Source organism: Camellia sinensis, chromosome 8 (assembly GCF_055761805.1).
Source record: "Camellia sinensis isolate YWXY chromosome 8, ASM5576180v1, whole genome shotgun sequence".
Classification (NCBI taxonomy): Eukaryota; Viridiplantae; Streptophyta; class Magnoliopsida; order Ericales; family Theaceae; genus Camellia; species Camellia sinensis.
In genome coordinates, this window is record NC_138968.1 from 120,269,969 (window position 1) to 120,293,334 (window position 23,366).

The 23,366-nt window shown below is 33.9% G+C and overlaps 2 protein-coding genes across 8 annotated transcripts; both read right to left on the bottom strand.

The window, feature by feature from the left end:
* Window positions 1-4,618: 4,618 nt before the first annotated feature.
* LOC114322661 (vesicle-associated membrane protein 727) lies at window positions 4,619-11,683 on the bottom strand. 5 transcript variants are annotated; one of them, XM_028270021.2, is made up of 6 exons: window positions 11,544-11,683; window positions 10,578-10,856; window positions 10,266-10,467; window positions 10,029-10,149; window positions 5,059-5,121; window positions 4,619-4,962 (listed from the first exon to the last, which is right to left on the bottom strand). In XM_028270021.2, the coding sequence occupies exons 2-6, from the start codon at window positions 10,765-10,767 to the stop codon at window positions 4,819-4,821; spliced, it is 720 nt and encodes a 239-aa protein (XP_028125822.2). In that variant the 5' UTR covers window positions 10,768-10,856; window positions 11,544-11,683; the 3' UTR covers window positions 4,619-4,818. The 5 variants fall into 5 exon arrangements, with proteins under 5 accessions (XP_028125822.2, XP_028125823.2, XP_028125820.2 ...); XM_028270022.2 differs by having other exon boundaries at window positions 4,619-4,958; window positions 11,544-11,676; XM_028270019.2 differs by having other exon boundaries at window positions 11,384-11,561.
* A 1,977-nt stretch (window positions 11,684-13,660) lies between these two features.
* On the bottom strand, window positions 13,661-22,700 carry LOC114322660 (uncharacterized protein At2g38710). Of its 3 annotated transcripts, none has more exons than XM_028270016.2 (6): window positions 22,462-22,700; window positions 22,215-22,369; window positions 20,171-20,290; window positions 16,235-16,349; window positions 15,549-15,642; window positions 13,661-14,205 (listed from the first exon to the last, which is right to left on the bottom strand). In XM_028270016.2, the coding sequence occupies exons 2-6, from the start codon at window positions 22,316-22,318 to the stop codon at window positions 14,000-14,002; spliced, it is 639 nt and encodes a 212-aa protein (XP_028125817.1). In that variant the 5' UTR covers window positions 22,319-22,369; window positions 22,462-22,700; the 3' UTR covers window positions 13,661-13,999. The 3 variants fall into 3 exon arrangements, with proteins under 3 accessions (XP_028125817.1, XP_028125819.1, XP_028125818.1); XM_028270018.2 differs by having other exon boundaries at window positions 22,522-22,630; XM_028270017.2 differs by having other exon boundaries at window positions 22,466-22,578.
* Between the last annotated feature and the right edge of the window lie 666 nt (window positions 22,701-23,366).

Genomic DNA, 23,366 nt, shown 5'->3' on the forward strand with positions numbered 1-23,366 from the left:
AGAAAAGCTTGTGGTAGAAGTAGTGGCAGCCCACAACTTGGCGCCCAAAGACGGTGAAGGCTCGTCCTCCCCATTTGTAGAGGTAGAGTTTGAGAACCAGATCTCGTCCCCCCCACTTGACTTGATGCCCTAAGTCAAGTGCAAAGATCTCAACCCAATTTGGAATCAAAAGCTCTTCTTCCATGTCACCAACATTGCAGACCTTCCTTACAGAAAACCATAGAACTCAATGTCTACAACAAAAGGAGGTCTAGCAACAGTCGAAATTTTTTGGGTGAAGTTCAGCGATGAGAGAGAAAAGAAAAGGGGGAAATAAAAGCAAAGGAAAAAAAAATTAACAAAACGACATCGTTTTGGTACCATGGTAGGAATCACTCAAGAAACAATGGCAGAGGATCTGGACTCCTCCATACCTTGTCTCTCTATACCTTAATGGGATATATTTATAGGGAAAATAACTTGGGCAATAATAGCACTAATGATTAAGGGATTGTTAGCGCTTAATCCCTAAATCGAATCCATACTCAATGCTAATTATGAGTGAACATTTATTAGTGTGTGAACAAAATTGGACTCATTAAAAGGAGTTGATCAATCTTTATCCTGGCATAAAATGTTTTAAAAAGAAAGGTAAATTATAGCAACAATGCTATATCCCCTAATTTATCACTCCTAAACCATCCCTAATGATGCGGCATTGAGATTAAACCTCACATGATGAAATGTTTGACAAATCAAAATTTGATAATTGTTAGACACATTATTAGAAATGGTTTTTAGGAGTAATAAATTAGGTGTCTCAAACATTTTTCTTATCTCCTTAAATTATGACTCATTTGAACTCTACCTATTGAACTTTAAAACTCAACAGCTAATCACCTCAAAGTATTATCTTATTATATTTAATACCTTTCAATAGCACATTCTGTTAAAGATTTAAATAAAATCAAGTTACGTGTGAAGTACATAATACATTTATTGATTTTTTTGGATAATAATATCCTTATTTGGTAAACTTATTGGGTTAACAAGTATCCTTATATACACAAAAAAAGGCAAAAGAAGTTGATCACTAAATTCAAAACATTTTAACCTTTTTATGCTTTTTGTAAAACACTTCTTATCACGACCCCCCCCCCCCCCCCAAAAAAAATAATAATAATAAATAAAAAATAAAAAATAAATCCCTACCACACTCCTCATTCAACATCTCTGGCTACTTTCTAGTTCTCCTTAGTTGACAACCAAACTATGGCAGCTTATAGTTTCTCTAGCCTTGTGGACATGTTGAAGCAACCACCATCAAGTAATTCAAATCGCATGGAGTCATTGTTCTCACAACCAACTACAATTCCCCATGATGATTTTCATGTCACAGAAATGTTTGGTGAGCTTTATTCCAAAGAGAGTTCTTCATCAACCCTAAACTCTCTTTTCCCACCTTCATCACCACCACCACCACCATCCTCATCTCCTTGCCAAACCCTAATCTTCATACTTAAAACATTGAAAAGCTTAGCGACAAAACCAACCTTGAGAAGGAGAACAATGTTGAGAAGCAAAATGTTGAAGAAAATGGGTGCATTTACAACAAGAGATCATGGGAAAATAAGGAGTGACTCTTTCCTCCACCTATTTCTTCCTTAAAATTAGCTAAGAGTGGTAACCCTTTTGTTTACTGTAGATTTGATGAGAATTCTAGCAGGTTCATTCACGAGCAGACTAAGGCCAAGTTTGGCATCTTCCAAAAAATCCAAAAAGTCAAAAAGTCACTATCCTATTTAAGTCACATCACCTCTCTAACACATCACTTCAAACCCAACCAAAATCCAACCCATATTTAATAAAAAGTCAAAAAGTGCACTTATTTAGTCTTCCCAAACTTGGCCTAAAATTCTTACTCAAGATTTTCTAGCGCTTCGAGGGAAACCGGTCACCTAAAGTTGAACTTTGTTCATGAAGATGAAGAGGAAAGGAAGTTGCACAAGAAGCAAATGATGAAAAGAAGGCAAGTGAAAGAGGAGTGTGGAGTTCTAGGTTTATGTCTTTGTGTCTTAGATGAGAAAAGGGAAAGCATAGGATGGATTTGTGTTTGATATATTTATAAAATTCTTATATAAATGCATAATTTTATCAAACTCCATTTTAGGTTTTGAACTACTAGGGATATAATGATCAAACTTCTCATATTAATCTGTTTTATGTTTCAGCCGAGTAAACTTTTCAAACTCCAAATAGATGTAAATGGGATTATTAAACCGGTCACCTAAAGTTGAACATGACGATGAAGAGGAGGAAAGGAAGATGCACAAGAAGCAAATGATGAAAAGGAGGTAAGTGAAAGAGGAATGCGGAATTTTAGGTTTATGTCTTTGTGTCTTAGATGAGTAAAGGGAAAGCATAGGATGGATTTGTGTTTGATATATTTATAAAATTGTTATATAAATGCATAATTTTATTGGACTCCATTTTATGTTTTGAACTATTAGGGATATAATGATCAAACTTCCCGTACAAATCTGTTTTATGTTTCAGCTGAGTAAACTTTTCAAACTCTGAATAGATGTAAATGGGATTATTATTTCCTAGGAAAGTAGCAAAATGAAAAAAGAGCATACAAAAATTTCCAAGGGAAAGAATCAAATACAATAGGAAGAGACAAATAATTTAACTAAAGATTAAATTTAATGTTGTCAAATTAGTTATCGTTTGTTGATGGATGGCAATATTGTTAATTCATTGAGAGAAGTTGATGTGGTTAATCTATTATCAGCAGCATCTTGTCCTAAGTAATCTAAATAATCGTCGAAATCATCAATATTTGATCAAATTCCAACAGTCATAACTGAATTAATCAGTTAATAATCACAAGTAAATAGAATGTCACACGAAATTTTGTCCAAAAAAGGATTATATAAACTTTTTGGAAGGCAATCCATTGTATAATATGTAGAGCTAATGTGAAAATTTGTAGATTTATTTACCTAAAACTTATGACTCATTTGAAGGTTAAATTATTTGTATTAGTGGTTGAGTTATCATAATGGAAAATTGTTCTTGACATAATTGATCAACCTCATTTATGCACACAAACTTTACATACAACTTTTTACAAACATGAATCACTCCATACATGTATATATCATGTATATATAGAAATTTCTACAATTAACACATAATTATCTATATTATTCAAAATCAAATTTAATTTCCAACAACCTGCTAAATTTGATGTAGTACTGTGGATATCATTGAACTCTACCCCCCCTCAATAGTAATCTCCATAGATGTGTAAACCTTGACTTTGATATTTTCATCTATTTTATCCTTCACGTACTACAGATTCTTGTTATTTAACTCTTCATGCTTGTCAAAAATTTTGAATTTGATTGCTTTTTGGATCAAAATCCCCATCCATATTCACCCAACTTATGTTAAAAAAATCAAATTTTCCTAACCCATTTTGTAAAAATACATACTTCAAAAATGTCATCTCCTTCACAACTTATTTCGTATCATGAACTACATTGAACTTGCAAATTTATTTATTCCAAATCTATTTAAGGAATGCACATTTTTTTTCCTTTCAATTTTAAAACAAGGGTTTCTCTTTCAAAGAAGGCATACTTGAAAGTTTTGGCTCTTCAAGCCATGAACCTCTATTTCACATTTTATTTTTCATACTACTGAATTTTCACAATTTCATTTTCTTCATCTTTCAACTTTTTCACTGCCTCCATAGAACTCCATCTTCAACTATTTCTTCTTTTACCTATTTAATTTCTTATTCAATTTTTGTCTCCAATGTCCCTATCTTCATTAACACAGTATTCTACCTTATTATTCCCTATGGACTTCTCCCTAAGGTCTTCAAAACTTTCATATGCTCTTTTGAAATCCCATCTTCCTCCAAAGCATTGTACTTAAAACTTAGTGGAAAAAAATTCTCCTCTACAATTAGAGGCAATAGAATGGAGTTACATCTTCCATTCATGACTAAGAGATCTTTTAACATGACTAATAGATCTTTCAATTCTAATATATTATCTTCGCAGAATTGCAAATGACTTTTTTCTAACCCTTTTGGACTTACCATTTATTGGCTCTTCCTCAACAAACAAAAAAAAAAAAACATTCCACAACTCACAAGCTTTTAAGGTATAAACTAATTTGTCACCAATGATATACATTGTTCCTTGGTTGTCATACCTCCAAACACTTGTGTCCCTTTCCCTTATATGCTCTCACAAACTTACAAATTCATGTGGCTTTGATCATATGGTGACTCTCAATTTAGTCCATGTAATTCTAATTGACTCAATTTTACCCATGAAATGTTTTGTTTTATGTCACTTTGGCCCTTGCCTATGCCTACCCCTTCCGCCCTGCCTCGCCGCCACCAGTTAGACTTTGTTTACTCTATAAACCAACTCCCAAACCATTCTATTTGCAACGAGGTTAATACCTGGAACACGCCAAAGGCTTCAACCCAAAATCACAACCATACCAACATAAAAGTTTAACGAATATTTTACAATGGCTTCAACAATCTACTCAACATTCCCTGAAGTTGAGGTTGCCGGATGTTAAAATCAGCAACCACTAGAACATAAGCATATCAAATTAAATCGTCTCATTATTGTGGAAAAACAAATACAATCATAACAGTAAGATAAGATCAAACAGCAGTTTGATCACAAGGTCTAACAGATAGAAGGATTCATTCCAGACACATACTTCATATACACGAACCTGTAATCTTTTGTATCCCCAATGAACAAGCATCAACTCCTAAATACTACATGTACCTTTGTCGCATCAACATTTGAAGCCTCTGCAAGCTATCAGCCACAGTATGATGATCAGAGCAAGGATTCCTCCTCCAACCATAAGCTTCATTTGGAGATTCTGAAACCACATCTTCCGTCGCAGTTGCCTTCCTTGCCTTTGGAAGCTATCTGCCTAAATTCAATCACATTGTCACAAGCATGTCAACCGTAAAATCCCCAAGAATTTTTTCACACTTAGGTAATCACGAGATAAATGAATAAAACATACTTGGAACTGAAGGTTTTCAGTTTTATCCACCAGGAGTTCGATTTTCTCACCACGATCCAAAACCTGCAATGCAGGAGAAGAGAAAGTCGTTTATCGGATTAAGTTGAGCAAAACCACGTAAGAATTATCATTGTTAGCCATCTGACAATAGAAAATAATGATGGTTTAGTATTCACCCTAGGTACATATAAAAAGTAACTGATTCATTAAGGCACTAAGAAAAGTTGCCTTTAAACTGATGCAGCTGTGTCACTGTGTTTAAGAAACATGGATCCATAAGAAGTTGAAGAATATGCCACTGTCAGAATATTAGTATAGGTGGGGGAAGCTTGGATGTCCTTATCAGAAGAACATTTAGGCAAAAATCTTTCTCCTCCCTTACATTTTGGCAATATTAACCTCATTCAATCACTACTAAGGAACTAAAAGGTATGTTTTCAATAAAGCCTCATCTTTTTCAACAATCCCCTCCCATGATTAAATCCCTCAATGTCAAAGTATCTCACAGACGACTCTCAACAATATTATAATACGATACCAATCTCACAATTGCCTTATAACCGAATAACTTCAATTCAATAGGAGTGTCCAACCATAAAATATTGCAAACACAATCCTCCAATCATCCAAACCTCATACTATAAAGAACTTTCTTCCTTCTTCGACGAGAACAAATCTGATAAAAATAAAAACAAATCATGTGTCTATAGTCATTTTTTCTACTCATCATTTTACCCAACTCAACCTTCCGCTTTTGTTTGACAGCTTGTAATGGCAATCAAGCTTACCAGAAACATGGACACCAAAGCACTCAAGTGCCTACAGAATTTGTAACTGCTAATTGATGGGTTGATCCAATCATAATCTGGCCATATTTTTACATGGAGAAGTCTCTTTTAAGGTTGGTTAAAGTGTGAAGAAGAATGGGACGAATCACCTTGACTAACCCTCTTAACACTAGCCACCAAGCCATGAGACCCCAGTAATCCCACGCATGGGGGGCTCATGGGGTCGCTCTGCACCTCATGGCCACAGTACTAACCCCAAAGGTCTCTGAGCCCTGATTTACACCTACATTAGTGTAGGAGTATTAGTGTGCCTTTGGAGAACCATGTATAGCTCATAGGCAATCTGTGCACATGTGGAGAACCACTCAGCTGAACCAAAGGAGGGCAGAGTGCATGTATCATGTGAAGATGGGTATTCCCCACGGAAGAATTGAGTGTGCCCAGAACTACCTAGAGATAATCATTGGAGCCATACAGAGATGGGCACACTCTGCCGGAGAGTTGAGTGTGCCTAGGAGAAGGATTGAGGTACAAAAAGGGGTATGCTTGGGTGGAGAATCATTTGACCAAGCCACGAGTATTGAGTGTGTCATCACAAGTAGAGGGTGACGCACTTGAGCTAAAGTTCCTTTGGCCGAGCTAATGGGGTGCTTTGAGCATGTCCAGGCATGCAAACTAGGAAATACCTCTTGAAAATGTCCCTCAAAGCCTAGGCTCGAGACTAAGACAAGACACCGTGTACTATATTAGCCTTGACTAGCATGGTCCAACCCTAGAGGGAGCGTTTGGAGAAATGTGATTGATCCATATGTCACCTCACGAAGATGACACATGGACCTCAAGTTCATGGAGATAATGTTGTGGTGATGATTGTTGAGGTGATAACGTGGCTGAGAACACATGTAGAATAGATCCATTTACCTACACACTTGAAAGAATTGTTCATGTCCTTCACTAATAATACTATTAGGCAGGCTTCCTGTCCAAAACTCCTCTATGATTCTTACAAGTCAACAAAGAACACAAGAAGGTAATTCCCCTTTCCCAATAGATAGTGAGGTAATTCTCCTCTCTCTATACACCTCCCACAATCATGTGGAGCAACATAGCTTCTCCATTCCATGGTAAGGAACTAATTTTTCTAAAAGCCTGTTCCCTATTGTGGTCCTCAAATAACACACAAGTTTCGCATCAGAGTACAAATGTCTTGTACTATTCAAAGGGATGGTATAATTTTCACTCTTCTTTTCGGTATTGTTTGGAAGCTTTAGAAGTGATTGAAGCAAAAAGGTTGTTTTGGGAGAGGAAAATGAAATGGTTTCTGGAAACAGAATAGACTCCTCAGGATACATCGATGTTCAAATGTGATGCTTCGATTCCTTGAAAATGTCATGCCAAAACAGTTCAAAGGCGTTCCTCTTCCCATCATCACGAAACAATTGTCAGCTTGTCATGTTACTCCCATTCAGCTATGTCTTAGCTCCAAAAATTGGTCCCAAATGAAAGTTTTGAACCTAAAATTAGATGGCTACTGCATGTTCATGAGTCAGGTTTGCCCTACAACTGTCACCTGAACCCATCACCTCAGGTTGAAGAGAGAACTACCCAATTTTTACTGCCTACATATTCAAAACCAAACATTGTCAGGTTGAAAAAATTTCAGTCAGGCATTCAAACCAACCACTCCATCTTCAACAAATCTCAAAGCACAAGCACAGCCAATCTCAAAGCCCAATCCTCAAGTTTTTAAAAAGTAAAAAGATTTCCTTCATATTGTAGAGTAACTCAATCTTCTTATGTAGATATGAGATCTTACAAAGGGGCTAAGTAACATCTTCAAGAAACAAAAAAGATTCCCTTAAGTGAGAGACAATGAGATCTAAGATTTGGGAGCCGAAATCTGAGGTTGAAAGGGCAGCGATGAAACAAAGGAGCTAGGATTTTTCTTTGACAGGGCTAGGATTTTGTCACATAGCGACTCTGATGACAAAATGAAGTGGCAGCCAAGCTAAGAAGCACGGACACTTCTAAGAAGGTGACGTATCCGTGTCGTGTCCGTGTCAGACACCGACACTCTTTGGACACTCTTAGGACACGTGTCCGACACTCTTCAAAACGTGTCCTATTTTTTAAATTTTTTTAAAGACCCGAACACTCTTTGGACACTTAGAAGACACACATGTCAATCGCATAAACACACATGTCTATCGATTGGACACATGTGAAACTAATTATAAGTTTAAACAAAACAACTTAAGATACAATAATAAAACAAAAAGCATATAAATTTATAGGAATTAGTATCATATTATATTTTTTATTATCTTTGAATGATATATTCATGTATATAACATATAATAAATATATAAAATTGCATATTTCATGCGTGTCTCCCACGTGTCGTGTCCTTCATTTTTTGAAAATTAACGTGTCGGCGTGTCCGTATCGTATCCGTGTCGTGTCACGTATCCGTGTCCATGCTTCTTAGCAGCCAAGTAACAACGAATCTACGACGAGGCAGTGAAGTGAAAGGCTTGTAGAAGTGAAGACTAGAGAGAGAGAGAGGGAGAGGGAGAGGTGATTTCGTGAGTGTGAGGTTTTTGTTAGAGAAGAGAGAGGGAACAGATTAGATAAAAGATAAAATGTAATCAATTTGAGTCAATCAAACAATGCTATGCGTAAAATTCATTTTTTTATAAATAATTCATTCAGTTCGGGTTGAATGATTGGGCCAATTATACACCCAAAAACATAAAACTTCACACACCATCAGCCGACTTAGCATTTGATCGGAACTGTCCGTTCATCACTTTTGTAGGTCGGGGTTGGGTTTTTTGGGTGAATCAGGTATGTGAACAACCCTAATGGCTGCTGCACCTGAAAATTCAGGACAATCTAGAATTAGAGTACTCCTGCAGAACCACTAAAAAAATACTTTTGTTTTCTCCAAGCCTATAAAGCAAGGTGGTACTAATGATGCCGAGGTTTTAGCCCTTCTAAAAAGTGTAACGACCCACTCTTGGCCATAATGTATGGCTCAAATAACTACTGAAAATTTCAGGACAATCCAGCCCATGATGTATGGCTGAAGGCAGAATGGGCTCTCCCCACTCTTGGCCTCATCTTCCAAAAACATATTCATCGAAGCCCTAATCAAATTCCATGATCCAAACACAACCTAATTGATCTGCTAGGGTAGGTAGCCCTTCTTCCTCAGCTTCATCCCTTAACTGCATAGAGGATGCTTGGGATTCCTCAATCCTCATGCTTACTACCTTGCTACATCGGTTGAATGGCACCTTCCCTCTGCTCGATGTAACTCCCTTCGTCCCGACCATAATTAGAACATAACATTCCACCCAAAATCACTTACAGAACTATGGATCCAATATAACACTTTCTTTCTTTCTTTTAGCAACACCTATTTTCGTTGTTACAAATTGTGCTGCTCTCTTTTGTGCCACTAAGCTGGTAATCTTTACACTTGGTTCAGTACAGCCTCTCATGAGAGCTAATTAGCCTAAGGCAAGCACGACAGCTAGAGGAATCAACTTCACAATTACACCATCCTAAGGTGGCCAGCCACAGTTCCATGATCAACCTACTCACTCAAACATACCCATTATAGCAAATGATTAAATTTATTATTAGAATAGATAGAGTTATATCCTCAACATGATTTAACCTCTCCCCATAACACCTCACCTTCCCAAACCCTTATCTCCTACATATTGCAAAGCATGCAAAATTTAATTCAATTCCAAAAGATGTTTCTAAATTAATTGTCTTTGTTAAAAGGCATATGGCTTAGAGAATTAAAGGCCAAAGTATCAGAGGTTCAAACAACCAAATAGTCAATGCCTTCCAATGAAAAGCCAAAGTCTAGACCTTCCCGGCATTTACTACAACTCAAATATTTAACTTACAACTTCCCTAAATTTTTTTCCTTATTGGTGGGAGGATGGGGGTTGCTTTCAGAGACTAGTATGTCTGCATCAGTAATTGTATGAAACCTCCACATATGCAATGAATGTTGGACTTGACAACCTTTCATGATCAAACAAAATCAACAACAAAATCATGGTAATTTCTTGTGTTTGCCACATATTTATTGTTTCTATCACCTATATAACTCTCAAAAGAAATAAAAATAAAAAATAAATTAAAATTAAAAGAAAATACCTTTTCAATATTGTCCATCATTACCCCTTTGACCTCTGTTATTTGAGCCTTCAGTTTGGACAGCTTACTTAATTCATTTGGATGGTTCATACAATATTGCATGTGATCTTTGAGCCTTGGCCTACAAAACAAAATGCATAATCAATGAACAAGACATCATTGGGATAGAGGAGAACAAATTTTGATCATAAATCATCATTGTATGCACATAAAGAATAAGAAATTGAAGATACAAACCCAAATTCTCTGTCAAGATTGTACGCAATACTAAACCGGTCTTCAAATAAATCATCGTCGTCATCCTCGTCGTCTGCAAGTGGATGTGGAACATCATGTCCGATAATCCCAGCATAACGCTGTTTAAAGTCATCCTTGACTCTCTCAAGAAACACAAAAGGAACACCCCTCCCAACTGATTCATCTACAACAAGAAGGAAAACTGCAATGGCAATAAAAATATTCAATCAGAAATATCAACATCATATAGTTTGAACAAGAAAAAGAAAAAGAAAAAGAAAAATCGTCTCAATTTGAATGAAGAAATAATACCAAATCTATTGTCTATAAGAAAGTTGAACGTGTAGCCATCACATGAGTACGTGTACTTGCTGCTATTAGAAGGAAGCTTCTGCAAGCATTGCACAGCAATGGTACTGAAGTTCCCCGAAAATGAAGTGTGCTCAGCTAGAACAACATTTCCTTTCGCAACAAAGCTATAAATTAAGCCTTTTTGACTCATCTCTCAACTATAATTTCAATGGCGACAAGAACCACAAACACCGTCCAACTAGTCCCTTAATGCAACTAGTCCCTTAATGCAACAATAACCTACCAAAAAACACAAACCCATAAAAGTTCATTAAATTTTAATTTAACAGACAAATAGTACTCATCAAAGTCCAGTGTGCAGTGACTAGGGGCAAAATCAATAGGCATGAAAGTCCAATTTTACTCTCTTTTTTGGTGATTTAATGAATGAGAAAGTTGTGTTGAAATTGAAAACTGTTAGCAGTTATTTATTGGAACAGTGAAGAAAAAAAGTGATAAGACTTCAAAATTGTTCTGAGTTGTGTGCTTCATATAAAAATAGAATAGATATACACATAATAGCAAATATAAGAGTGGATGATTTCAATATGACACTTAGGTATTCATACAAGAATCACAATACAACAAAATTTAATACCAAATTAACAAACCCTAAACAGGTGTTTCGCATCAACCAAACCACAAATCAGGGGAAGAAAAAAAAAAACATAAATTTCGCCTAAACTAGAACAAATTAACTAAAGAGAAAGATGATAATGGTAGTGGTAGTGAAGATTGGACGTAGAAGTCCAAGTGTGGCGCTAAACCTTGATCTGATCATGCATTGTGCAAAAATCGAAGACAAATAAGATCTAAGTACTTGGAATTATCAGGCTAATCTCGTGATTCTAAAGAGAGCAATATGAGGATATATAGATATGTAGAGAGAGAGAGAGAGAGAGAGAGAGAGAGAGAGAGAGAGAGAACCTGTGGATGGGGTGAGGTGGCGAATGGTTGATGTGGATTTGTGGAAGAGAAGTAGAATGAACGTGGGAGTCTGAGATTGTAACGTCGGAGTTGGGATGGGGTTAAGAATGTCTAAGCATAAAAAGTCTCGGTTGAAATAGGCACAAAAAATAATGATAAAATAAGTTTAAAAAGTAAATAAAAAAATATTATATTTAAATTATAATTATTTTTTTTTATAAAATTTAATAAGAGTTAAAAAGTTGATCTCAAACTATATTTTTTAATTCTAAATTAAAATAGTTAAAAAATTAAAAAAAGTAAAAAGTCAATTCACATCTCAAACGAAGGTAATGTAGATTTAAAATATGTATTATCTTGTCAATTACAAAGTTAGGTAAAATTACATTTAGGCCTTGTTTACAAACACGTTTTTTTAATAACTTTTTGATTTTTTAATTAAAATATGATATGAAAAAATTATTACGTTTAGGATCACCTTTTAGTTTTTTATGAAAATATGTGTAAAAAAGAAAAACAAATTTTTAATTTTATAATATAAATTATTAACTTTTTAATTTTTTTAATAACTTTTTAACTTTTAAATTAAAAAGTGATATTGTCAAATGTGACCTTAATTCCTCTAAAATTTGATATGATATAAGGTGCTTCCTTCGTTCCTAAGGTTCATAAAATTACAATCAAACTCTGAAATTTTCAACATCATAACAGTTGCCCCCTCCCTTGTATGGTTGTTAAGAACTTCAACAGAATATTGACTATATATATTAGGGAAAGTCTGAAACTTGACTTAGCCAAAAAAAAATTTGAGTGATTGTATTGTGAAGATTAATTTGTATAGTATGAGATTTATATGAGATGTGGTGAAAATTAATTTTTGAGTAATTTTTAATTTGATAAGGATGAATTTATAATATTACTCTATATATTATCGACATGTCTTCTCTCTCTCTTCTTGCCCCTTCACATTGCTAGTAAATTACTTTGTTTGGTTTAATTTTTAAAAAATTAGTTTTAAATAAATTTTTATATTTTTAAAATTTGACATTATTGGAAGCTTATTTAGTAACTCTATTCAAACTATATCTTCGAATCTAACTGTCTAACATTTTCCACAAGAGCATACTTAACATTTTAATTGGAGATACTCTTAACTTACTTAAAAATATAAATTTTTTTATAAGATAAATTACAGTAAACTCTCTTAAAGTATGACTCATTTATACTTTATCTCTTAAATTTCAAAACACGACAGTTAACCACCTCAAACTATTATCTTCTTACACATAACACCTTTAATTAGGATTCTGTTTCGAGATTTAAATGAAATCAAGTCGTTTATTATGCACATAAAAATTTGAAAAGAGGGAATGTAATTTCTAAAATCACATTAGGTAATTAGTATTTTAAGTAAATCTCATAAAATGTATTTGTAATTTATCCTTTAAAATAAGACTCATTTCAATAATATAATAAATATCACATTAGAATTTATAAAATTTATTAATTTGTTGAACATTATTATTATTATTTATCAATATGTTGGTCATGGAGAGAAGATGATCAAATTATTCATTAGACATACTCCTAGCCATTAAGGCAATTTCGATGGAACATAATGCCTCCAAATGGTACAAAGTCACCTTTTGAGATGGTTTCAATAAAAAGAGGATTCATAATATATCAATATTACAATGTGTTTGATAAATTAGGCCAGAAATGAAAGAATGGTTATTGATATATTAAAAAAGAATATATTATTATAATTTCTCACCATTGTATTAGGTGAACATGAACAGAAAGAGGAGAAAACATTTTACAACATTTGATTGTGATCTTAAACATGATATAATACTTGATAATAACCCTAAACATGATGTTAGTGCTTGTAACAATTGTGGTGACATTGAAATTAAATAAAAAAAAGTTTTTTTAATAACTTTACAAGTATAGTACAAAAGTATGCATGATCTTAGTATTATGTTCATTGTAATGTTGTGTAAATTTTATGAACTTCCACTATTTGGCATTAAAATCATTAAAATCATTATAATCTTGCCAAATCACACTATTTGACTTTCAAACCCTAAAAGAATTTCCCAAAAAAAAAAAAAAAATTATTAAATGACATTCTTGGAATAAATCAGGCAAAATAATTAACCAAACATTCTCTTACAAACCTAAAAATATGAAACATTAAAGCTTGCAAGTGATAAATAAACACACTGTATGACCTTATATTACAAGTGATTTGGTGACCTCCTCAAAATCAAATGAACTTGAATTTGAAGAATAATTTAGAACAGTTTATAACAATTCCTGCCGTGGGGTTGGAATACAAACAAATCGATTCCGACCCCATCAATTTTTTTTTATTTTTTATATTTTTGTTTTGACAGGAGGTCCTCCATAACCAAGTTTTTTTTCTCAGTTTCAATGGAAGAAGCTTACAGCAATCAATGGTTGCCAGGCTTGGCCCCCACAATAGAGGGAGCAACACCTCTGGCGGTTTTGACATAGGTGACATAGTCACTATAATGCATAGTACATAGCGTACTCTGATAACGGGTCAGTCGAATTTGCTTTCGGAGTGATTCAGTTATGGTGCCATTGTAACCCGCTTTTCGCATCAGTGAGTCAATCGTTTCTATCTTTGTCCAGCCTGAAACCAAAATATGCCCAGACAAGGGACACCTGGTTACCAATCAAAACATAATGCTTTATGTGGCACCTAGGCACATACTCAAGATGGAGCTTACCATGTCCCAAATCTTTGACAAAATAATTCTTCCGTCTCCACATTCAGAGAAGGAATAACTAAATAATAAAATGACTCCTAGTGTCCAACCTTGTACAAATAGGTTATATCGGGTATCTTTGTGCATATATGCCTCTATGAAGGCTTCAGTGAATAGCAAAATAAAAATAAATACCTAAATCAGGGTTGCTCACTCGAAGGAAAATACAAAATTGAATAGAACAACTTGTAACACCTCTAAAATTTCCCAAATTTTCTCTTTCAGTTCATAATGTAATTCAATTTGGAGAAATATATTGCTTATAAAGAACCTTGTCACAAGACATGGATATGAAAAAAGGAAAAAACTTGAGTCCCCCAAAACATCACATCTGTCAATTACTCCATGTCAATTATTGATTGGTTTAAAAATTGACGACCTAAGACCCAACTCCCTGCCACAATTAGGGGAGAATTTGGAGGTCATATTTTAAGGGTCTCTAGCATTTTTCATGAAAAAAAAAAAAAAAAAAAAAGTCTCAGATTATCTTAGAAAGCTTTCAATCAGGGGCAGAGACAGCAATGTAGAGCAAATCCACAACATAAAAAATTTAGTCGGGGGTTGCAATAGATGCAATAAATTTTGAATTACTCAAATAAGATTAATAACATACTAAAAATTCTTACTTATTTTATAATTTGGTATATATTTAAATCAATGATATATATATATATATATATATTTGTCGACATATGTAAATTTGTTAAGATATATTGAATAAATAATGCTATCATGATCATATTTATGTGTTATCTTTTGGGAGTTGGGGTTTTGTCCCCTTCGTTGCCACATGATCAGATTATATTTGTCTTTAAAAAAAAAAATTAACGGTGAATGTAATTTTAATACATAAACCACATCGACATAATTCTTTACATGAATAATGTGTACCACTAATATTTACAATGGCCCAAATAAATAAAATAAAATAAAATAAAAAGACGCAAAATTTAGAGTCAATGTTTTGTTATCCCAATTACAAATTCATTACTTCACTGGCCACACTATTATAAGCAGCTAGCTAAGTCTTGTTTTTTAATTGTATCTATCTAGGTGGGATTGGTATGCTATTGTTTGTAGGGACGTCAAATAGTTGGAGGGGCCAGATGCATGCAAGCAGCAACAGAGCAACACATCATACATAAGGATTTCATCCAGTTATGTTTGTAGCAATAAGGATTTCAAACTAAATTTGTAACAAACTGACCTTCATGGGCAGCCACCTCAGGCAGATATGTGGCACTTCGCCTTGTATTATAGTCGGGATCAGTAAACTCAATAATTATACCATGCTTTTCAATCTGCAAAAAAACAATAATATTCTTTAGGAGACAAACAAAAACACATAAAAACACAACTACAGAATTAAAAGTCAAGCAAAATGAGGACTTAACAACAAAATTAAGAGAGTTGCCCATACAGAAAATTTAGAGGAGCAGACTAAACTAATATCCAGTTAGACAATCTTATATCAGTATCTCATTAACCAGTTTCAAATCCACGGACTTTTAGTAAGTTCGAGAATCTATTGAGCAAATTCATATTGCAGCATTTGGATAAGTAGATTCATCATCCCACTCCCACTTAAATTCTATGCCAACAACCAAATCTTAAAATCCTAACCATTTCAACAATATTGGTGAATTAAAAAGTAAACTAAAGAGAGAGAACATTTACTTCTTTAGGATTTGTCTATTGTCCAATTTTATTTTTTATTTTTTTAATGATTTCCAGTGAGAATACAGTAAAATGGTTAGGATCTACCTGTTGCGGCTTTTGGGAACGGAAAATGTAGGTAAAATAAGGCATCATGTAGTAGTTCATTGTTGAGCATACTAGAACTGAGAAATTATGTACAGCCACGTTCCAAAATTAAAACAAGAAAGCACAAACCTCCCAATCAAGGTAGTGGAGAGCCGCCTCATAATCAATCAGAATGGAGACAGTACATTCCAAATAAGGCAACTCTTTAGCCTGTATTGGGGGGAATCGGCGGTCCCTCAGGGCACTGCAAAAGCCAAAGCTTTAGCGACATCCCATTAAGAGTTGGAGATTCAATTGAAAAGGACATTCTAAGTAAAAAACAACTTCAATTTAGCATATATTAACGAAAAGATTGTATTCTTTACACAACAAAGAAGCAAGCAAATTTGCTGTAGCAAGCTGGATGTACCACCAATTTAAGAATCAGTACAAATAATCATCAGAAGCATCACGTCTTCAAAAATTAAAATGATAAGAACCTTAATATTTTCGTGACACATCAAATAAACAAATGAGCCAAGCTACTCAGTGGCTTAAAAGGCTACACACAACAGTTTTCTTCTGCCTATACTGAAAAACATGCTATAGATGTTAAGGGCCACACTGGCCAGCAAATGCTGGATTTTTCCCTCTTTTTTTATAAGGATAACATTGAGAACGGGAGATTAGAAGATTTGGTGGAGGATAAAGTAAAAAGTGAACCAACAGTGGGATCTGATCATAGCCGCAGTGAAGTGTTGGGATGCAGAGGCAATGATTTTTAGATTCGGCAAACATGAGGCGTGTCCCACACTTGTAGAAGTACATCGAATTTTGGAGATATCCAATTTATAATGAAGCAAAGGTCCCCCTTACTCCCTATTCTCTCTTAAAGCTTTATAAAGCTCGGCAAGAAGGGGTTGGTTAAGAACTATCAACTGTACACCATAGCAGGGTATTTAGCTATTTATTGATGGATCCATTTACAACAAAAAGGAACCTGTCATGATATACCATTTAGAGAGGGTATTCCCAGTATACACCTAATAGATGTCAGGTTATAAGAATGCATTTGGCTTCACAAAATCAAAGGATTAAACACAAAAGAGCTTCTTCAGAAGCAACTTACTTTTTGACACCTCTGCTATTCATTTTTAGCTTTAACTATTACATGGTTTTATAGGCATACATCATAAACTGGATTTTGGTAGACGTTCTCCTTTTACTTCAAATTACAAGTAATGACTCTAACCCATTTTAGTTCCCATTCATGGGGGTCTAGGAGGGGTGGACTAGGTTCAGACAAAACCGGTGCCGCCTTATTACAAGTACCTAAATATTATTCATTCCAAGCAATCATGGGCAAGGTTTTAGTCAATAATTTTGACTGCTGAAAACTCCTAGAATAGCATGTCATAATAATTGTCCAAAAGTATTAACACAATTAACCGGTACTCATCAAAATGTGGTGGTAGAAATGGATAGATTTGATAAGGATACAACAAATAGATTGGGATAAGAAAGATCTATCTTAGATCCTTCTTAGAACTGTATTTGACATTATAGGCTGAAAGCAAGTCCATAACTAGAACACATCCAATTGTAAAGCTTTTATCAATATTATTACTCTATTTGCGAGAGAATATCGCTTGTACCTGATTGCACCAACATAAAAATGGCATGTTAAATCAAATGCAAATGGAACAACAAAACCTCATCAACCAGGATTTAGTTGATGAGGGTGATCAGTGGTTTAGTCCACAAATACAAAAAATATTGGTTAGTACCATCCTACCATTATGTACAACTCAAGGTTTTGTCAACAGCATGGACATAACAAAAGAATCAAATATAAATGTGAAAATGGAACGTACAGTATGGTGATGATTGAAATTTGCAAAAAGAAGGTTAAATATACCTAGGAACTCATGAGCTAAGAGTATATTGTTGTTGATCCAAAGAAAAGCAACTTATATAACTTAAGTCCTCTAACAAGGATGAATGCTAAATAATAGACACTAATCTAGAGATGACGCAACATCGGAACCGAAGAAAACAACAATGCTGCCAATATGAAACATTTTATTTTATTTTTATTTTTATTTTTTTGCAACGGGATTTTGATGTTAATCTAGAAGTTAAAAAGCACCTTCATCTACCCAACTAATGCAATCCACAAGAAGAGCAAGAAAAAGCAAAGTTAAAGAAGTGACAATATTTGGAAATTGCCATGGTTTCAAGCTACTAGTGTTAGTAGGGTCTTATTTTATAGTTATTTTATGTTTTTTTAGAGTTTTTAGGTCAAGGGTATTTTGGTAATTTTCATATTTGTTGTCATTGGTTGTCGGGATTGCCCATATGTCATCTTGCGAGTCAAGTTATTTAAATGATTTTTTTATGTTTCTTATTTGGTTTTCGATGGGTTTTTATTAGTAGTTTCTTTTTTTGGTTTTAGTTGATTTAGGAAGTCTCCTAATTTTATATAAAGTCATGTACTACCTAAGAAATATGGACACGGATACGGATGTGAACATGGACACGGATGCAGACACAGGACATAGCGATTTCAAAAAAATGGAGACAAGGACACAATGGGAACACGACAATAAAATATGTTTTTATATATTTTTATTTGCTATCTAGATTAATATTTCATCCACAAACAATCAATATTAACAAAAATTAACTCTAATTCTATATTTAAAAAAAATAAATTAAAAGTACTTTTAAATTAACATTCATAATTTATATCTTTTTTTATGGATAATCTATTAAGTATAAAAATCTAAGAAAAAAATAATAAACGTTCAACATTTATCAAAAGTACTATATAAAATGGAGGAAAAGACAACTTGTCATGTCCCTAGTGTGTACCTGGTGTGTCCCCTGAAAATAAATTAATTAAATAAAGGGGCACGCCATGTGGCTTGTCCCATACGTGTCCCCAAAGTGTTCGTATGTTCCCGAAGTGTCTGTGTGTCCGACACGGATACGGTACTTGTTTTGAAGTGTTGGTGCTTCATAGTGTAAAACTTTTTATTTAATAGAGTTGATATTTTATAGAATTTTTGGAATTTTGAAGCCTGTTTGGGTTTGTGTAATGCAACTCTAACCCTAAGTATGATGCTCAAGGGATTCACAACATTTTCATATTTGCTGTCACTGGTTGTCGGGGTTCCCCACGAGTCATCTTGTGGGTCAAGTTATTTAAATAGTTTGTATTTATGTTTCTTATTTGGTCTTCGATGGGTTTTCATTAGTAGTTTATTTTTTTAGTTTTAGTTGATTTAGGAAGTCTCCTAATTCTATATAAAGTCATGTAACACTTTTTATTTAATAGAGTTGATATTTTATAGATTTTCAAAGTTTTAAAGCCACTTTGGGTTTGTGTGATGCAACTCTAACCCTAGGTGTGATGCCTAGGAGATTATAGGAGTGATTCCTAGAACTATTTTCTTCTTCTTTCTTCTTTTCTGTTTCAGTTTATAGTTCACAGCTCCTAAACAACCCTTGTTTTGATCTCTGTCACTTGGTTTACCAATCCTAAATTTAGTTCATTCCATTCCTTAATTGAAATCCTAAATTTCTATTGATTTCAACTTTAAGCCACCATAAAAACTCAACAGAAATTCAACTTTAAAGTCCTTACAACGCTGTCCCTAATCGTCCTACATCACCAACATTTACTTCCATGCATTCACTAGCTTTTTTACACAATAGATAGGTAGGGCCAACCCCAAACTTCCATCATTTGGCATAACAATTTTTTACTAATAGCTAGAAACATTACAAGAGTTCACATTATGGCTAATAGCGCCTAGAACAACTTATAGCATACCTACAGGGATTAGAATGAATTCAGGAAAAGGTAAAAGGAAGAAAAATGGCAATAATGTCAAAGCCTTAAAACAGCAATAATGTCAAAGCCTTCCCCAACATTTTTGGAGGAAAAAAAAAATAGAATTTAGCAAACTATATGACTGGAGAGAGAGAGAGAGAGAGAGAGAGAGAGAGAGAGAGAGTGAACTTCATCAAGACATGTATTCAGTCAATTCTCTCATATGCAAAATGCTTCTTTGCAATTACCTTGTTAGCGCGTAGTCCCGAAAGCCATTGATCAAACAATGAGCTTCCAGAGTTCCAATGCATCCACGCAGACGAGCCTCCCCACCATTCACCACTTTCTTCCAAGTGACAAACAATGGGCTGAAACCATAATTTTATTCAGTTCAGATCAGGACATCACATCCAACATGGTTCTGGTTAGTAAATTTGCTTCCAACATTGTTATACAATAAAACTGATGAGGTAAGAATGTGATACTTGGATTAAATTAGATATCAAACATATACAATAAAACATTTGATGCATATTCGTCCACGAATTCCACTGTTCAAAATATTATTAGCTTGGGAAACAAGGATTATGGAGGAAATGAAAGCAACAAGCAATAAGGAAAAAAGAAAAAAGAAAAAACTTTAAAGAAATAGAGAAACTACAGAAAGACAAGAAAGCAATTCAGACTTGATTGTTAAACAATCAATACAAAGGAAAGCCGTCTCCATCTCAATTAAATATGAGAAGAGATTCAGCTAAAATAAGTCTACATTCCAAATGAATACCGATTGGTAAATAATTTGTGATGTCAATAAAGAGACGTGGCATAATATAATATCATAGAACTAAAACAAAGAATTCCTCAGTAACAAAGAGTAGAAGCATTTAAAGCAACTCTTAAAGGAAGATGACGTGATTGCCAAGTGTCAAGGTGTATCAAAAACTTTAGCAAGATAAGCTTATATATGCCCAGTGTTGACTCAAAACACAAAATAAAAATAACATGGTAAAGGGTTGTTTGGAAAAACAATTTTTTGTAGCTTTAAAAATAAAATTAAAAAAACAAAAAAAAAAACTAGATTAAAAAACATCTCAAAACCCGACTTCAAAAAAAAAAAGTTTTTTACGCTTATTTTGAGCTTTTTGAGCTGAAAAAGAAAATAATCTGAAAGGTTGAAATTTTTTACCAAAAAAAAGTTTTGCCAAACGGGGAATAAACCACTTACAGCCAGTTCAGTAGAACCGACAAGTGAGACAAAGGAAGGAGCACAAAAATTAATAAAACCAATGCTAACATGTTTGCATCCGACACCCAACACCTGTACTCAAATCCATATAACATAGGGTATGAGGAGAAGTGACACGTTCCTCATCAGGGACTCTGGGGCTTGAAAGTGGTGCCCCATCCCAAACTTTCTTTGGTACCATCCCTAATCATACAAAACAAACTGCACAGATCCATGGTATCTAGCAAGTAAGTTTTCTTGAAGTCATACATAAAATGAGCAATGACCCTCAAAATGAAAATTCTAAATATAGACAATGGCAATATAGCCCATAAAATGAACTTTGAATAACAGTAACACTGTGTTTGGTTGAGAGATTTTGGAAGGAATTTGAAAAAGGAAAGGAAAAATGGAGGTGAAATATGAATAAAATATCCTTATATTTCACCTAGTTTCACGTACATTTTCCCTTTTCCTTTCCCTTTCCAAATTCCCAAACCAAACACAGCATAAGGGTCAGCATTAACATAATGCAGGTGAATGGAATAACCATAACAGAGATGATGGAGATGAGAATGGAAAGGATGTAGTGGGCAACTGGACAGCAGTTTTTGCTTGTTTTGATTTTACTTTTTTGGTAAGTCCTTACATTAACTATTGAAAATTGCATGACAAAGCTTCAATCCTAGTGTGAAAACTTTCTAAGAACAGAACATGTAAAGAAAACAGTCATCCTTTTAACCCACTACAGCCATAACAAAAAATAAATAAACCATCTTCTCATCAATAAAGCCTAGGCATAAATGGAAGCAAAACAAAGCTCATAACAGGTAAGTCAAATTTCAAAAAGTACTAGAATTTTAAAATAGAACCCAAAAAAACAAAACCCCTTTTTTTCTTGGCTGATAATAATGATACTTAAAAATCAAATTACACAATCAACATGCAAATGAATCATCTCTCTCCCTATTTTGCCAACACTGCCGAGATCAATTTCAATGCGAGTACATTATGCAAAAATATATAGAGAGACGAGAGGGTTTTAGAGAGAAAAAGTGAAAGCGTACTGTTGACCATCGTCGAAAGCTGGAGGAGGGGGTTGGTGGTTGTTGTAGTGAGCGACGAGGGTGTCGAAGCAATATACCACCATTTCTCTATTTGCCGACACCATTTTTCTCTCTATCTATCAAAGGATTCGCAGTAAAAAGCAACAATAATTGATCTGAAAATCGACAAAGATTATTTATATCAGTCAACTAAATTAGGGATTTTATAGATCCGATTACAAAAAAAAAAAAAGGCTTTTTTGTATACTCAAAATGGGATGGAAGACGAGGCTTCTTCGGTTCCGATAAATTATTGAGAGAGAGTAACCTAGACCAACAAGCTTTATCTCCTCTCTTCCTCTCTCACTCTGTCTCTGTATAAGAAGCAGGTGTCCCTCCTTGGTCCGTTTAAAACTATATGGCAAGAACATGTGTGTAACGTGTCACACTGGCCTTTTAAAAGGGCAATTGAGTAATTTCACCTGGTCTGAAAAATATAATGATTATTAGTACATCTTCTCTGAAACATATTTTTGTAATTTAATTTTTAAATTTTTTGACTAATTTTATCTGATTAAATTAGTTTCATTTTTTTAAAAAAAAAATTTGACCTTTTTATTTTTTTATTAAAAGAAAGATAAAATAATTATAATTTAAATATAACATTTTATTTTATAAATTTATTTAGTTTATTTTAATTGTTTATACTCTTTTTTAATTATAATCTAAATACAAGGGACTATATTTGAGTCCTACTAATAATGATATGGGAACTACTATTTTATTGGGCAAATTACATATACCCCTCGAGGTTTAGCAAAATTATAGATATTTTTGAGGTTTGAGAAATTACAGATACCTCCCTGAAGGCACTATTTGCATAACAAATTAGGGAGCAAATTGTTATGAAAATATAAACTTCATGGGACAATTTGTTATGAAAATATAAACCTCAGGGAGTATCTGTAATTTTTGAAACCTTAGGGGCATTTGTAATTTAGCTAAACCTCGAGGGAGTATATGTAATTTGCCCTATTTTATTTGGTTTTTTTTCATATATGATTAGATGCTGATTTTTAAAATAGACAAATTATATTTGTTTTTTTTTTCATATATGATTAGATACTGATTTTTAAAATAGGCAAATCTCATTTTATAGATTAGCTCCGGGTT

Excerpts from the sequence above, each read along its gene's own strand:
- LOC114322661 (XM_028270021.2), bottom strand. The coding sequence starts at position 10,767 with ATGAGTCAAAAAGGCTTAATTTATAGCTTTGTTGCGAAAGGAAATGTT. Across the intron at positions 5,122-10,028 it reads TGATGGACAATATTGAAAAG|GTTTTGGATCGTGGTGAGAA; the intron begins GTATTTTCTTTT and ends CCTGCATTGCAG. Across the intron at positions 4,963-5,058 it reads CTGAAAACCTTCAGTTCCAA|GCAGATAGCTTCCAAAGGCA; the intron begins GTATGTTTTATT and ends GATTGAATTTAG.
- LOC114322660 (XM_028270016.2), bottom strand. The coding sequence starts at position 22,318 with ATGGTGTCGGCAAATAGAGAAATGGTGGTATATTGCTTCGACACCCTC. Across the intron at positions 20,291-22,214 it reads GCTTTCGACGATGGTCAACA|CCCATTGTTTGTCACTTGGA; the intron begins GTACGCTTTCAC and ends TTATGGTTTCAG. Across the intron at positions 15,643-16,234 it reads TCCACTACCTTGATTGGGAG|ATTGAAAAGCATGGTATAAT; the intron begins GTTTGTGCTTTC and ends GTTTTTTTGCAG.